General features: G+C 42.8%; 1 protein-coding gene across 8 annotated transcripts in view; it reads left to right on the forward strand.

Annotated features, from left to right (window-relative positions):
• Positions 1 to 12351, forward strand: part of BIN1 (bridging integrator 1) — an 85521-nt gene extending 73170 nt beyond the window's left edge. For 4 of the 8 annotated variants that reach the window (XM_065750510.1, XM_065750516.1, XM_065750513.1 and 1 more), the window contains 5 exons: positions 3599 to 3691; positions 4476 to 4586; positions 5330 to 5431; positions 6521 to 6571; positions 8676 to 12351. In XM_065750510.1, coding sequence (XP_065606582.1) covers positions 3599 to 3691; positions 4476 to 4586; positions 5330 to 5431; positions 6521 to 6571; positions 8676 to 8783 — 465 coding nt within the window. In that variant the 3' untranslated portion in view covers positions 8784 to 12351. The remainder of the gene's footprint in view (positions 1 to 3598; positions 3692 to 4475; positions 4587 to 5329; positions 5432 to 6520; positions 6572 to 8675) is intronic. The other 4 variants (XM_065750514.1, XM_065750518.1, XM_065750517.1 and 1 more) reach the window with 2 other exon arrangements.
• The last annotated feature ends 326 nt before the right edge of the window (positions 12352 to 12677 follow it).

The raw sequence follows: 12677 nt of genomic DNA on the forward strand, positions 1-12677 counted from the left end.
ACTTGTACACCTTCCTTGTGAAGCCCTGGGATAACCACGATTGCCACATCTGGCACTGTAGCTTAATGTCTTTACTAGCAAACCACCCCACTGCCTTTCCCTGCTAACTTGCTTACCTTTCCCTTGGGCATGATGCTGTGACCTTCTCCCCAGACTCGGGTACCCTTGGTCCTTATTGCCTGTACCATTGGGTGCACATTCATGTTTGAGATTATCTGCATTATTTGCAGTTCATTGACAGTGATGTTCTGAGATCATTGTCAGAAAGGCTGATGTGAAACAATCCAGCCTGTGTTCTGCATCTGAACCTAAACAGGGTTTAACCTAAACATTTATGCCCTTTAGACGTGTATCGAGCCTGGGAAGGTCTCAGAGCACTGCAAAACTGCCCACTGGGAGATACATCAAGCACTGCTGCTTTTGAAACTTGCTCACAGTGCAGACAGAAAATGTTTGATCTGGGCATTCATGCCTGCAGCTTGAGCTGGTTGTAGCCTATAGGGTTGATATAAGCCTCATGTCCTTGGCTTGCACCAGGTGATCAAGTCCTAGAAGTCTTTTGATTCTCAAAATCCACATCCCCACCTAGAGTAAGTACCTGAAAGAAAGCAGCTTTTTTCTTGCTGAGAGTTTGGCTCAAGGACTCACAGCAGCCAATGCTCTCCTTCACATGAATCTGTTGGAAGGTGTTTCCCTTGAATGTTTTATCAGCCATTAGTGTTTAACCTGTCATTCTCTTTTATGTTCATTTTCAGTCTGTCTTAGAAAGGAGTCTGTGTATTAGCACTTGAATTGTCATTCAGGTGGACGGGTGGTGGGTGAAGTATGATTGAATGTGGTGTAGCCTAGGGTGCAAAAGCTATTTGAGACCATTTATCCCGTTTTGGAAGCAGATTTCATCCAAAGGACAGTTTAATCAACTGGGGAATGTTGTTATGGCAAGATGCACTCACCATGCCAGTTCCCACCTGAACGTGCCATACACTGTTAAAGGACAGAGCTCCCTGCCTTTGGGGAATTCTCTTGCGTCTCAAGCGTTCTGAAGTGTTTTTGCTCTAATGTTGTTCTTAGATGGTGATGAGAGATTTGTTGGATGCTTACCTAGTCCCATATGCTATGGGGTTAATAACTTAGAAATTTGGATGGAGGAGAACTTATTTAATTCTGCAGATAGGTAAACCTGTGTTTTGTGTGTGTGATGCTGCTGTTGGAATAAACAAAGCTTTCAAACCTGGCAGCAGCAGTGAGCAGTTCTCCTTCTTCCCATGATCTCAAGTGTTTTTATAGACTTTAGTATGGCTACAGGTACATAAAACAGAAAAATAAGTAGCTGACATGAAAATGCCTTTTGTTGAAATCCAGGGAATTAATTTAAGCCCAATTTCTCTGGTTATTAAATACTGTTTTTGCAAATCAGCTGCTTTAAGCAATCTGTGGCTCAACGTGAGCTGCTTTTCACTTCTCCACATAAAAACCGTGCTTGGCCAGATAGAGTTGTGCTGGCATCTGTCCCAATTCCAGTTTCACTGAGTCCAGATAAAAGGCAACCTGGGAGCAAATCTAATTAAACCGGAGAAGCCTTTGTGGCATTTAATATGCATACGTTTACCTTAGCACTGCCAAAGCTGCTCTGGGAATCATCTGCTGGATGGGAACAGGTCTGCTATTTATAATATCCTCTGGCAATGTAGGCCTGTGGGCATGGTGGTGGGGGGAACATGAGGAAGGATGTGTCAGGAGAGGAGAGTATATGTTAAATGGCACCATTGGAGCAGGTGAAGTTTAAGTGATGGCTTTTGGCTAAATCAAGGTATTTCTTTCTTGATTATTCCTGCTGTTATTAGGAAACCACTTGGAGAGTAGTGCCAGTGTATATCTAGTACTCAGATTAGTGTGGAGTTGGGGTTATCGTGGCTGTTGCTTTATACAGCGTGTGCATCTTTTGGCCTGACCGGGTTAATTCAGAAAGTGTTGGGATTCATGGGCCTGACTGGTGCTGAAGATAGACAGCTTGCCTTGATGTTAGCCCAGGTACGATGAAGAAAGATGGGAGAAAGCTGTGGTGAAGGAAGGGCACACAGAGCATGGCTTAGAACATGGTGGATCTGCATTATTTTGTTGGACACTATTATTATGAGAATGGAGAGACCTGCCTGACTGAAGGATGAGTTTGGGATCAATCCACAGACTGTGTCTGGGCTTCAGTCACTGTGAGTTGGCTTGGAAAGTCTTCAGAGCCCAGATTCAACAAAGCTATCCCTGGGATTCCAGGGAAACTGGTAGAAGTTGAAGAGTTCACCGTTCAATTGAACTTGGTCAGAGTGCTTCTGTAAGACTGAGACTAGAATTGCAACAGTGAGATATCTGGACAGTGCTTTGCTTTGAACATGGATGTATTTGGAGGTACATGTGTTTATCAAATGTATGAATCGTGCAGGCATGTAAAAACCTGTTTATCCATGTGTTAAAAATGAGAAGTGTCTGTATTAGCAGTCTCTGTTGTGCAAGTTTAAAGCAGGAATCTAGTTAGATTATACAAAGAGGTGTGTGTGCTATCTGATTGAACAAATATAGATTGGCATTGCAGACTTTCAGGCATTACATTGAAAAACAGACCTTACTAGACCCATGAGATTTTTCTCAGGTGTCTTTCTAATAGTGCCTGGCTGGAAGCATTAATGCTACCAAATCCAGCTTCATTCCTATGCTGCTGCAGTTTCTGGGAGCGTGGCAAATGGTTGTCTTTGTTTCTGCATTAAAACAGAGCTTGTCTGGCTTCAGGTGTGAGAGACCAAAGACTTTGAAGCTCTGGACAAGTACCAGAGCTGGTTCTTTGCTGTGGATTGAAACTTTAGTCTTCATACTTCCAGGAGAAATCTCTGCTGGGCAGTGGTTTGTAAATGATGCTGGATAATCCTTCCTGGTGGAGGTAGCTCCTGTGCATTAGATTCTTCCCTCCCCACCACGCAGACACCATGCAGCATAGTCATAGCAAATTATTACAAACAGATTCCAAATTCACGACTCTTTGGCCTATCAAAAATCAAATTGGATTAAAATCATCATAGTTTTCAGTAGAGTTTCATTCAAAACTAACATCGTAAAGATGTTAGGTCCGCTTGAAGTTCCTCATCTGGACATGTTATTGCTATGCTTTTCTTCCTGGGAGTATGGTGAAGGCTTAAATGTTCCTTGATTATTGATGCTTGGAAAGAGACTATTGAGAGATCTTTGTTGGCATGTAAGCAGTCCTGCATATTCACATACAAACAAATGTAGATGTAATAATAGATACTGTGTACGTAAATCAGTAAGTTAAATCTTGAAAAGAAAGGTGTGCAGGTTCTGGGAACTGCATTGTTTTTTCTTACATGTTGCCTGTTGTGTGGCTGAGAGAGGGAATTCAGGCTTTATTGTGGTTTCTCTAGGCTGCAAGGAACTAGGGAGGCAAATGTAGCTGAAGTTCCTCACCTGCTTGTCAGCAGATGGCAGCAGTCAACCGTGTAGAGAGCACTTGGACGGTCTGAGCTGTACTTTCTGCACACAGACATGATGGTAACGAGAGTAACTCTCCACCTGAATGGCTTCTGTATTGCAGCCTACAGAAGCAGCCCATGCAGGAGCTGAAGCAGCTGGATCTGAAGCAGCAGCTGGAGCTGAAGCATCTAAAACTGAAGGGGATTCAGGATCAGTAAGTACCACGAGAGAGAATAGCTGCTTCTCTCCACCACTTCTGTTTGTCATACAGCTGACATATGGGAAACTAGGCTGAGAAAAGAGGTGTGCAACAGCTTGGAAAAATGCATCCCTGCCATTTCAGCACTTACAATGGTCTTATTCAAAGGCTAGAGTTAGCTGTTGTATTTTCCTTATGTGATTCTTAGGGATAGGCTCAGTTGGAAGACCTTTTAAAAAAAAAAAATTGTGTCATGAGTCCAGCCCACAGCTCCTTCTTCCTGTATTAAGTTTTCATCATCTGATGGCCCCCTCCTTGCCCACCATTTACTTTACCTATCCTGAGCTCTATGTATTTATCTGCTGAATACCCAGATTTCCTCTGTTTTGACACTATATCATGATTTTAAGGGCTGGAGAAGGTCTATCTTATGGCTGCTTGGTTCTTGTAGTTTCTAACTTGCGAGTTGTCAGTTCTTCATGGACTTCGCAAGAACTGCACTGTGACTGCATTGAATGGAAATTACCAGGAGTGTGGTCAAACAAAAATGCTCTAAATCCTCCTTGACCTTTGCAGCCATAAAGAAAGGAGGGCAGCAGTCACCTTCTCTGTCTTTGCTGTCCTTTGGGGTGTTCTTATCACTGCTGAGAAAACTCACTGAAACTTTGTATACAGTTGGGATTCCCAAATAGGTTATGGATGGTTTTGATGTGGATCCTTTGGTATGAATCAGTGAGCTGCCCATCTTGGATTCTCCTTTTTCAATGGTCGTTTTCTTTCCCTGACTGCTGCCTACCAGAGCTCTCTGCCCGCTGTCGTCGTGGAGACTTTCCCTGCTACTGTCAATGGCACTGTGGAAGGAGGTGCTTCATCTGAAAGAGCTGACATGCCCCCAGGATTTCTGTTCAAGGTGAGTGCATGCTGGTGGGGCACTAAGTTCCTGATGATTCTTTTCCTGTAGCAGTTTAACTAAATTTACTTATCACAATCATGGTCTATGTCACACTGAAGGGCCTTTGTCATACCCATTAAAGGGGAGCAGGTGCATTATACCCTCAAAGTGAGAAATGATAGACTCCTTTTTTGTCTGATTTGCTGTAGGAATTCTTTCTTTTTCTATTTCAGTTATGTTTGCATTTTAGGGAAATCCACCAGAAGCAGAAGAGTAGCTAAACTTTGGAGAACAACAGGAGGGTCATCTCATTCTGACTGATTATGGGCGGAATTACGGACTGTTGTAGTAGCTGCATATTATTGTAGCAGGCAAAGTGAAGAACTTTGGCTTGAAGCAGAAGGGTTATAACATAGATACTGATAGGAGATAGGATGAAATAAAGGGAAACACAACAGGAGAAGATCACTTGAAGTTCCAAACCGATGCTCTTATAGTAAGCAGGGAGAGTAAACACGGGTAACAGAGCTGGGGGGCTATGACTACTAATAATCTTGAAGTCCAATTGCTAAAACAGTACAGGAAACTACTTGAGTAAATGCAGACTTTAGGTCCACACTGTGGGAACATGTGGAAACACAGCCAGCTAAAGAAAGGATGTGCAGATGTTGATGCGTAACGAGTTGAGTGAGAGTCACCAGGATGTTCCTGTGGCTGTGCTGGTCTGTGTTAACAAGTATGTGGCTCTTCTTTGTCAATAGGTCCAGGCAATGCATGATTACACAGCTACTGACAGTGATGAGCTGCAGCTGAAGGCCGGGGATGTGGTGCTTGTGATTCCATTTGAGAACCCTGAGGAGCAGGTAAGCAGGGAAGACTGTGTGTGTGCCTGGGCTGGGATGAGCCAAAGGGATTTCTGGAATTGCTTTTCCCTCCACTAACAGTCTGGCTGGATGCAGAGTCATCAGTTTGTGGCTGGGGAGCTAGCTGCAGAGCCAGTTGGTTTTTGTCCTTGTCTTCCTGCAACAGAGGAAGATGCTATTTGAGATTGGAAAGTGAAGACATTATCCTGCATAAAGCACATGAAGCAACGTTGTTTCCTGCCTTTATGGGGGCACCTGAGCCAAGGCAATGGCATTCTTGACAGGGAGAGCACAACAGAGCCCACATTTAGCTCCTGATCTTCATGTACAGTATCTGTGGTCACGTACAGTGGTGCTGACTGCATCACTGTCAGGAAACCTCCCCAGTTTTCCTAAAGACAGTGTGTGGCCAGGAGAGGGCAGCAGAACCACAGGCTGGAGCAGGATGCCCAACTCCAGAGAACATTCCCCATCTCATCTCCAGCCTAGATTTAATTGGCAGTGTTTTTCTTTAATCTCAGCTATTTCTAAAAGCCTTGAGTAAATCCTCCTCACTTGCTATGTTTGAGGACTTCCAGCTGATAGAGGCTGCAGCAGTTTTACTCTCTTGTCTTAGAGAAGTGGTGATTTGGAAAAAAATCAAACTTAAACATCAGATTTTCATTTGGAAAAGGAAGGGAGTTTTCCCAATTGATTCAGAAGTTACTGCCTCTTTGAGTTGGACAAGATCAGGATTCCACAAGAGGTAAAGGAACAGTGTAGTTCAAAGGAGATGTGGTTCTTTGTGGCTCAGCTGTTGACTTTGTGAATCATAGAGGCAGATCTCGCTGCTGCTTGGGAAATGGGATCTGCAGTATGCTAATAGTTCCCACAGTACAGGATGCTCTGTGAGGAAGGGTTATATGGGGAAGAAGCAGTGATTCCTTCCAGAGAAAAGATTCTTCAGTGGGTGGGACTGCCCTGCATAAGCGTTGGCGAGCATTTCCATCTCAGAAAGCTTTTTGGATGGGAAATGAAGCTCCTCTACTTCCAATGGTAGGAGGTGGCATTTATGGAACAGTTTTTCAATGCCCTATGTTTGCACTCTAGCTGGATGTGGGTGCAACAGCCATGAACTCGAGACTCTCCAAGCTGCAGAGGGTGAGCTCTGAGTGTTGCTAACAAATACTGTAGCTCCACTGAAACCCTCTAACCCTCTACAGTGTATAGTGTGCTACAGCTCATTTCCCTAACCCTTACCATACTCAGCCAGAAAATTTTGGCTGTTAACATGTGCATGAATTGTGCACGGGGGTGGAGGAAGACTAGGATAATAGAATGTGAGCCGTGGCCCCATCTTGCAGCTTAGGTGTCCATGTTCATCAGGCAGGCCTGGATTCATCTCCCTTGATAGAAGGCATTGAGGGCAGCAGTGCTTCTGGTCTGGCTCTATATGTGATGTTTGAAGTAGTCAGGAGTCAATTTGGGTCCTAGTGTCTGATACCCTTATAACTCCCTTTTTAAGCTGGATGCTGTGGGAGTGATGCATGCTGTATGGCACAGACACTACGTGCAAGTGGATGAGCTTTTATGCTTGCTGTGCTGTGAGCTCGGAAGCTGCCTTCCAGGTACTTGCGCCCAGTGCCTTCTGCCTAGTTGTTTGTCTTCCTGATTTATGGCATGTCAGTCCGTCTGCAGCCCCTGCAGCTGGCTGCTGCAGATGGGCTCCTGACTCACGTCGTTCCCATAACATCCCCTGAATGCTCAACTCTAAGGCAGCAGCAAGGGCTGTCTGAGCCAGCTGTCACCCAGTGCAGCTTGCATGGAGCAGAGAACTCAGGTACAGTGACTGGTCTGAGCTGTTGCCACTTGAAACATGTGAGCATGAGAGCAGTAACTATAATGCGGCAGTAGAAATCCATACATGCTCCATGGATCCCCCCTGATGTGGGCTGCATCGCTCCTGCACTGTTGCAGGTATGTTTTAAAGGAATATATTTGAAGGGAACCAGTGTGTGTCCTTGGGAAAATTCACAGGTAACTCCTGCTGGTTCTGGGAACGCGTCAGAACAACTGTGTGAACTGCATACAAGTGCGCCCCATTTCTCCACAGCTTAGAGCATCTGGCTGCCTGATCATTTCTGCCCTGGCAAGTTATGTAGCTGAATGTGTTGACATAGTTCTAAATGAGCCTGGTGTATGCCTAGAGGAGCAGATGCAGAGCAAGCTGTTATGTTTGGAGGCTGTGGTCCCCTGTGCATCTCCATTGCCTCATGCTGCAGTCTTAACCCATAGGCTGCCCCACTGCCAATGACACGTGTGAGCACTTGCAGGCTGCAGGAGTAGGTGGCATGCAGAAGTGGGAGTAGTTCAAGGCATGCATACAACTGGACAGCTGCACACCTGAGCCACAAACAGTGCAACTTTCCCACCTTGAATATCTCACTTCCCTCATGTACTCGTGATTGAGCAGAAATCTCCATGTTGGATACTTTCCAGAGAGCATGGAGATGGAGTGAGGTCTGTTTCTCCTATTGAGCAGGTTCTGCCAGGCAGGACTCCACTTGCCTCACTGAAAATTCATCCCTGTTTATAGAGCTTTGTGGGCTAGGGAGGATGCTTGTATCTGGAGAGTTTTCCCAGTCACATTTTGCATCAAGCCCCCAACAGCTTGCTGAGTTTTGGGATTAGAGGTTGAGCTCCTCAGCTCTCAGTTCTCTTAGACCAAGTTTGCATTATGGCAAGACTCATTTTGTCTGTGTAAGATGCATAAAATGCTAATCAATCAGGTGCCTTCACTGGAGCAGGGGATGAGCATTTCCAGGGTGCAAGTCATTCTTCCTGAAGTCCCGTGCCCTGTGGAGCTGCTCTTCTCTTTCTGATGATGGAGAATACCAAACCCACTTTTTTTTAGGTAGTGAAAGGTGGGGCAGATGATTGGATTCCATTGCTCCAGAGAATTTCTCCTACTGTGCTGTATGTAAATAATAACAAGTTTCTATTGCACTTGTGGACTGTGTACGTTTCACTGCTTCCAGACACTCTGGGTCAGACAAGTTTTAGTGCTGACTCTGGGATGTGGCCTTCTCTGTTTAAAAGGAAATGAAAACACTTATCACCTTCTCCCCAATCCTCTACCTGGTTCGTCTCCAAGCCAACCGTGAGCATGGCTTTGATGTGCCTTGACATCTCCTTGGCCTGCACTCTAAGAGAAGTCCTCACTCTTATCTCTCCCTCAGCATCTTATCTCTGTCTTCTCCTCTAGGATGAAGGATGGCTGATGGGTGTGAAGGAGTCTGACTGGATCCAGCATAAGGAACTTGACCAATGCCGAGGGGTTTTCCCAGAGAATTTCACAGAGCGGGTGCAGTGAGAGCCTGAGCCCGCCAGCCGCGTTTCTGCTGGAAGAAAGCAAGTTTTCTGGTAGATAATTGAAAAAGAGCAGTAAAAACGAAAAGAAGAGAATTTTAAAGGAACAGAAGCCTGAAAAAAATTGTCAACTTAAAGGGTGTGTGCTTTTCAAAGGGCAAGGTTTCAGAAGTAAATTGCAATTCAAAGCGTTATCAAAATGTATAACTACTACTACTACTACTAAGGCAGACCAATTATGCTCTTCCCCCTTTGGTTTAATGGTGTTTGAACTCAGAGGACTGACACAGAAGCAACTCAGTGTGGTTCTTTAAATGCTGCATTGACTGAATTGGCGTGATGTCAGTCTGACCCTTGGATAGGCAGCATTTGTCTATTGGCTTGAGAGCAAAGGCTGCATTTGCTCTTGGGTGGGTTCACCTGTTTTGTCTTGAAGGTGGCTTGCATGGCACCTAGAAAAATTCAGCCTTCCCCACAAGTTCAACCTACAGTAGGCCAAACTTCCTGTGATGCTGTTGAAAAAACTATTTAGTGTATAGTGTTCACCAATACAATGTATGTATGTGTGCGTATTTTATTTTCTTTCTTTAAAACAGTGTTATACAAATTGATTTTATGTGTGTGAAGAAAGGAGAAACTTTTGTGGTAATAACATGGAAGTGAAATGTGTCAAGCTGCGCTCAGTCCAAAGTTCTTTCAAATGCAAGCACCTAAATTCTCACAGTAGTGTATTGGCCTGTGAAAGTTAAAGGGAATGGAGGAATTGAAGAAAACAAACAAGACAAAATGAGCTGATGCTATTTAGGTGGCTCTGAAATTTAGGAGAGGGAATGCCCTGCCCCCACAAGCCCTGTAGGCACTTTCAGAAGAGTTTAAATTTGTGTAGATGGAGGCTAGCTCTCAAATCTGAAAGGAAATTGTGTTTTTAAGGAAAGAAAAGTTTTCTTCTGAAAGGATGTCTAAGCAAAAACACTGAGGAAAAACAGTTTGCTTTCTGTGTTTTAAATTGGCATTGTTATCTGTGGAATGGTATTTTTTACTTTCCTTTGAAGACTTCTGTCAGTGAACTATTGTTAGATCAGCTTTCTCCAGTGCTGTGCTGGTGACAAAGTTAACCTCTAAGAAAACTGGACTCTCGAAATACTCATTTAAAATGACTGCATGACTTCTTGATATTTTAATGCATTAGAAGAGGAAGGCAAGAATATCAAAGTGTCAGTGTCAAGAGGACACTCCGCAGTCTAATACTGATGCTGAGACCTTTCCTAGACCTTTTCTATGCTCCTGTTTGTTTTTGAGTTTTGTTTTTTAGTTTAAACAAGCAGATGACAAAGCTGTTTCAAAGTGCATATTACACTCGTTGAAGTAAGCCTGTCTGACCCTCCAAGACTCTAAAGTCCCCCAAAGGTACTTTAAACTTTACTTGAATACTGATGCAGCTGGCAAGCAGGTCAGGTTATTATCTTTATTTTTTTTTAATGGCTTCCCACCCTTCCTCCTCCCTGATCTTTTTGCCTTGAAGGGATTTTTAACAGTAAGGTTAACTCCTGCTGTAAAGGGACAGGATTGCTCTTGGAAATAATCTTCTTATTAGGAGCTGGCTTTTGTCAGAGATGTGCAGAGTACTGACACACACTACTGAAAATCCCACCTTTTTTCATCTGCTTTAATTACTTGTAGGACAACAGGAAAAACAACAACAAACATTGTAGGGCAAAAATGCTTTTGCTTCATTATATTTTTGTTTATTCTTTCTTAAGTTTTAGTTCAGAGCAAAGGGTCAGATTTTGATCAAAACTATATTTTTGTAAATGCAAGAATTGCCAGAGTTCTTTCTGCTTTCACCTTGGAAGGTGGCTTGTGTTAGTTCTTTTACAGCAATATAACAAGCATCAAAATCTGTCCTGTTTATCCAACTCCATCTCAGCAACTTTTTTTAATAAACTTGAAGGAATTTTTGTTTCTCATCACTGTTACAGTCCCCCGTTGTATTTAAGAGTAATTGCACACAATGCAGAAGGACTGGACCCCACAGGCAGCAGTATGGTGAGGCATTGCTTTAGGATACTGCACTGTTATCATTATTTTTTGCCAGGGTCATTGTCATTATTACTTCTTCTTTCCAAGATATCTATTTTTATGCATTTGTGACTCCCATTTACTCCTTTAAAGACTATTCATAGAAAAAAAAAATTTAAATATACATAGAAATATATATATATATAAAAGCGGGTTGATCCAATTAGCATAATACCGTCAGCTTAAAATGTTTATTTTTATGCAAAACCTGTGGATTGTTTTTCTTTTTAAAAGACAAGATTCTAAGTACCAGAGCTGTGATTTTTTTTGTCTTGCAAGTAATTGTTCTAGAGCATTTAGAAAGCTGTGCTGATATCTAATTTATTGTGGGTTTTTTTGCTGTTGTTGTTGTCTTCTGCTGCGTTTGAACCAGATAACTGTCCCAACAGAAATCCTTGTAAGGCCTTTTCTTTTAATTGAGCTTGCAAAGCAACTATCCAGTACTGTATTATCCCTGCAGAAGTGGTAACGCTCTGCAAAGAAGGGATGTTGTTTTCAGGTCACGTGATTGATGCTCAAATATCGCTCGTGGAGAGGACGTTGCATCTTTCTCCATTTGCTTCCTTGCAACCAAAACCCCCATGCCCCTCCTTGCTTCAAGCACATAGTGTGGGTAACCTAGATTTTGCGGTGCTTGCAGTATCACATCACAGATTGTAAAAATGCAGGATTGGACCCACAGGTTGTAAATTGCCTTAAGTAGGGCGGCTTAGCAGGAAGCTTGTAGATGGCAGTATTCTTTGGAGCCAGGACATCTCCTGGGTTATGTTCAGCCCATAAACAGGCACATCTCCGATGTTCAGGGTTTTTTTTTTATCTGCTAAATACCTTGATTTTGGTTAGTATTACCTGGTGAAATAAAATTCCCGTTTTCTTTGGCTTAGGACTGATATAAATAGAAAGAAGGACAGTAAACTCCCAAGTAGGCTGTGCCCACAGTGGTTTTTCAGTTTGCAGGCTGAACTGAAAAATCTGGGAGAAAATGTTGTAAGGGTGGCCTGAAGTTCTGAAGGTGACCTGAGACAATTTTTTTTTCATTTTCTCAGTGAAATGAAAAAGGGAAGAAATCAAAACATTAAAAAAAATAATCCTTTCAAACCAAAATGAAGCATTTCATTTTTAGAGTTGGTTTTTCACTTTTTTAAAAATGTTGTGACTTGGGCTATAAAATGTTGATTTGAAGTGCAAATGTGAAACTTGTTCTGAAAATGCTGAAAGAAAAATGTTTGATTGTTAATAGTCTTTTTGCCTTTCTTTCTTAGTCCGACACATAGTTTCACTTAACTCTTATTTCCGTTTTTGGTGAATACGTTGTCCGTTGAAGAGATCCCAAAGAAGCTTATTGCCCAGTTCTGCTCCAATGACAGCTACACTGGACACATTTCAAGGATTACTTGGTATTCATCCCAACAAAGCTGCTGTTTCCCCCATCTAATAATCTTCCACTGGATTGTTTTACTGTGTGAACAATAAAAACATCTTTCAGCCCTTGCCACTGACTGGTATTGTAACTTGATTTAGACATTCTTGCTCTATCAGTCTCAGTTTGGACATAGTCTTCTGACTATGGATTTATAACATTTCTCCAGTTCGAACCTAATTCCATCGTGCAGCAGGAATTCTCTTTTGCCCAAGTGATAAGAGAAATAAGGCATTATTATTATTTTTTTCTCTCAGCAAAACAGTAATAGATATTTACTAGATAAGTTATTTAGGGAAAGAGGTCCCAAGATAATAAATGAATGTATTGTTCCATGTGGGACTCCTGCATGTTTGGTGTAGCTTTCTATGGGCATTCCTCAGCTGTCTGCTTTTACCA

The sequence above is a fragment of the Cyrtonyx montezumae genome, unplaced genomic scaffold (assembly GCF_038088225.1).
Source record: "Cyrtonyx montezumae isolate F1298 unplaced genomic scaffold, pur_monq_1.0 scaffold_7, whole genome shotgun sequence".
Lineage (NCBI taxonomy): Eukaryota > Metazoa > Chordata > Aves > Galliformes > Odontophoridae > Cyrtonyx > Cyrtonyx montezumae.